The sequence below is a fragment of the Panthera leo genome, chromosome A2 (genome assembly GCF_018350215.1).
Source record: "Panthera leo isolate Ple1 chromosome A2, P.leo_Ple1_pat1.1, whole genome shotgun sequence".
Classification (NCBI taxonomy): domain Eukaryota; kingdom Metazoa; phylum Chordata; class Mammalia; order Carnivora; family Felidae; genus Panthera; species Panthera leo.
In genome coordinates, this window is record NC_056680.1 from 117707024 (window position 1) to 117710585 (window position 3562).

Here is a 3562-nt window from a genome sequence, read left to right on the forward strand (position 1 = left end):
TTTGCCAGGCTGCCGCACTCCACAGGCATTTCCTGCAGAGATCTTGGGGCCAGCGGCCTGGATGCAGCCTCTTAGCTTTTTGATGTTTTCCACCTCGGGCAAGGTCTGCTCTGTGACCAGGCTTTAGGCCTGAGTGGCAGGCCAGGAAGAAAACCCTCACCGGTAGGAAAAACTAGGTGGGCTGCAGGAGACAACTGCTGGAAGCCCAGGCCTCAGACAGTGCATTGAGTGGCTAGGAGGGGTGGAGAGCTGCTAATGCCACCTGGAATAGATTTTTTTTTTCCCCTCCAGGATCAGCAGCCCTCTCCCACCTCACAGTCACCTTTTAGTCCAGCCGCCGTCTTTCACATTGGCTTTGGAAAGCAGCCCCACTCGGAACATCTAGGAATCCTCCCCCCTTCCTCCTGTTCCTGTCCCCAAGCTGAACTGGGTTTAAAGACAGAATAGCTTCTTGACGCAGGGGTCCTGGGGGGTGGGCAGGCTCCATGTGGAGGGTCCTGGGCCCAGGTCGTTCTCCAGGGCGCTTGGCAGGGGGCCCAGTCCTGATGGAGACCACACCCAGCCCAAAGCTCCACAGTCTCCAAGAATGAACCACCAGGGGTCCCAAACCATTTATTCTAGTTGATGCACAACTCTCCAAATCCAATTTTTGTTAGGCATCTTAACCACAGATGCCCAAGAGAGTCCCGGGCCGCCTCCTTAGAGGCTGTCTCCGTGTGGCCTCCTCTCTTTTGCACATCTCTTTTCTTCGAAAGTCACCACGTGCCTTGACCTTGTCAAGGGCAAAATCTGCATATAATCTCACGTGTATGAAACCCCCCACCCAATTCCAGCAGGCTGGAGCCTTAGAGGAGCGGGTTGGCCGAGTAGTACTGTAAACGGTCTCTGTTAATTTTTTTTTCCTTCATTCTCCTGTTCTGAAACCAGATTTTGACTTGACGGTCAGTGAGGTTGAGCATGCGAGACAGCTGCAGGCGCTTCTCTTTGTTGATGTACACACTGAAGAAGAATTCCCGCTCCAGCTCCCGGATCTGGTACTTGGTATAGGGGCAGCGCTTTTTTCTGGTGCGTTGGCCACCTGTGGAGGGAGAAAGAAGCAGGGAGTGAGTCAGGTGTGGGGGCTGCAGTCCGTCCTTGAGCCCCGAGTGGAGGAAAAGGGCTGGCCCAAGGGACTGGCCCTGTGCAAACCCCATCAAGGTCTCCTCAGTCCCCTGCCTTCAGACTCCTACTGCCAGCTGGGGACAGGCTGCAGGCGGAGACTCAGCCCCAGATAAAAGCCAGCTTCCTAGATAGGCCCCCAGGGAAGCTGCTCACGCTGCCCCCAGAGCAGAAAGGAGGGTTCCTTACAGCAACAGGCTAGTTTGTGCCGCAGAGGCGGCTTTCAAAGCCGCCGAGTGGGGGTTGCCGGCTGCCTCCAGCCCCGCCAGACTAAACAAACAGCCGCCCGCGGACATTTCACCTTCAAGCACCTGGGCTGCTGGTTCCTGAGGCAGTAAAGTCGGCCCCAGCCCCAGTCTTTCCCGGCTGCGGCCCTGACTCGGCCCTTGTTAGCATCTGAGTCAGCTGCCGGGTCTTTGTCAGCCTGCGTTCTGGCCACCAACTCCTGCCTCCTGGACCAGCCTCCTGGCTTCCACGAGGTGAGGGGGTGGCAGCGGAAGCCCCCTACCCTGGGCCTTCCCTGAGCACCAAGGCCACAGAGCCACCCAGGTCCCCAGCAGGGCAGGGGTGCTGATTTAGATAGGGTGGAGGGAACAGGGGCTTCCCAAAAGCTGCCGGCAGGCTTCACTTGCTCCCCTTTTCAATAAAACTTCACAGGAGGAAAGGAAAAACCCGCTTTTGACAGATTGAATAACAATTGTTAGTAACATGCAGTTGGACAGAAGGCGGCACGTAATTGCCACCGCGCCAGAGGAAAATGGCTTCCTTTTGGATAAAAAGGCCAACTTTGGCTTAATTTGTTCCTTTTAATGTGTTGCTCGAGCTACAGCGGGCTATTTTATCTGTAAAACACGCTCCTAGCGCCGTCGTTAAACAGGGATGCCTTTGAATCCCGGCTGGGACTGGAGTCCCGGCGCAACACATGGCTTTTATAAAAATCTCCGGATTACCTCGCTATCAAAGGCTCCCGGAGCCTTTGCAGGGGGAATTTACAGGCGCCCACCTCCGGCTCCCCAGCCCGATCTGGCCCTGAGCGGGGTCGAGTTGCCGGGCTTGGGACTGAGAAGGGAAAAAAGGGGAAAAGGGAGTTGTGTGTGTGTGTGTGTGTGTGTGTGTGTGTGTGTGTGTGTGTGTGTTGTGTTTTTTTTTTTTTGTTTTTTTTTTTGTTTTTTTTTTTTGCAGGCATGCCTTGGCCGGTGGGTATTTCACGGCCAATTTCAGCACTCGCCACGTGATCCCGCCTTTTATAACAAAGTTTTGTTGGGGGAAACCTAAAGGCCCTTCATAAACCTTATATGCTTATAAAACAGCATATAAAAATTTAACAGCGGTGCTGCGCTAGATTTCCAACTCCCCTTTCATAAAGCGCAGGGCGCTTGCCTTTATACGTACTGGAGCCGCTGGCCTTGTCCTCAGTGTGGCCGGAAGACGACTCGGGGCTGCTGCTGCTGTCAGGGCGCCGTCGCCGCTCCTTCTCCTCCGCCGCTGCCGCCGCCGCCTCCCGGCAGCCGCCGCCGCCGCCGCCGTCCGAACTTGAAGTTGCCGGCGTGCCCGTGCCCGTGGCCGCTGCCGCTGCCGCCGCCGCCGCCGCCGCCGCCGCCGCCGCGGAGGTCGCTGCGGCCGCCGGGGGCCCTTTCTCGGCGCTCTTGTCCCCGGGGTAGTCGGAGGAGGCGAGGTTTTCCGGGGTGCCGTAGGCCGTCTCGAAAAACTGGTCGAAAGCCTGTGGCAGAACGCCGTTCCTGCCCACGGTGCTATAGAAATTGGACGAGACGGCGGGGGTGGGGTGGTGGTAGACGTTGGCCGAGCTCTTGGCCAGCACGTCGCCAGGCACGCCGGCCGCGCTGGGCGCCTGCAGGCAGTCTCTGTGCACGAGCTCCTCCGCGGAGTAGCAGTGAGCCAGATTGCCGCGGGGGTGCCATTTAGTGGCGGGCTCAATGGCGTACTCTCTGAAGGTCACTTCGCGTACGGGTTGGACCTGGGGCAGGTTGGAAGAGTAGGAGTATGTCATTGGGCGCGAAGACGGGGTCTGGGGCAGAAAAGAAGGGAGGCTGGAGAAATCTGGACCCGAGACGTAGTAAGTACAACTTGGCAAATACATGTTAGAGGAGCAGGGACCACGCTCATCAAAATCCATCATTGGGCTACCTTGGGCTCTCCGCAGTAGCCGAGCTTAACATGATTCTCCACTGCAGCTGCCTCTTTGAAGCGGATCCGTGAAGTAGAAATTTGGAGACGTAAGCTGACGTGGAAATCTATCCCCATCCTTAGCAGGGAGGTGCTGGTCATGTGACCCGATGTTGAAATTGACAAGCTGCGAGCTGGTCCGGGCCTTTTTTTTTTTTTTTTTCTCCCCTTTCCTTTCCCCCCCTCCCCTCCCTCCCCGGCTTCCTTTCTTTGTAGCCAC

At 56.9% G+C, this 3562-nt stretch overlaps 1 protein-coding gene across 1 annotated transcript; it reads right to left on the minus strand.

Annotated features, from left to right (window-relative positions):
- Positions 1–718: 718 nt before the first annotated feature.
- HOXA11 (homeobox A11) lies at positions 719–3358 on the minus strand. Its single transcript, XM_042927612.1, has 2 exons — positions 2551–3358; positions 719–1078 (listed from the first exon to the last, which is right to left on the minus strand). Exons 1-2 carry the CDS (start codon positions 3293–3295, stop codon positions 846–848), a joined length of 978 nt encoding a protein of 325 aa, XP_042783546.1. The 5' UTR covers positions 3296–3358; the 3' UTR covers positions 719–845.
- Between the last annotated feature and the right edge of the window lie 204 nt (positions 3359–3562).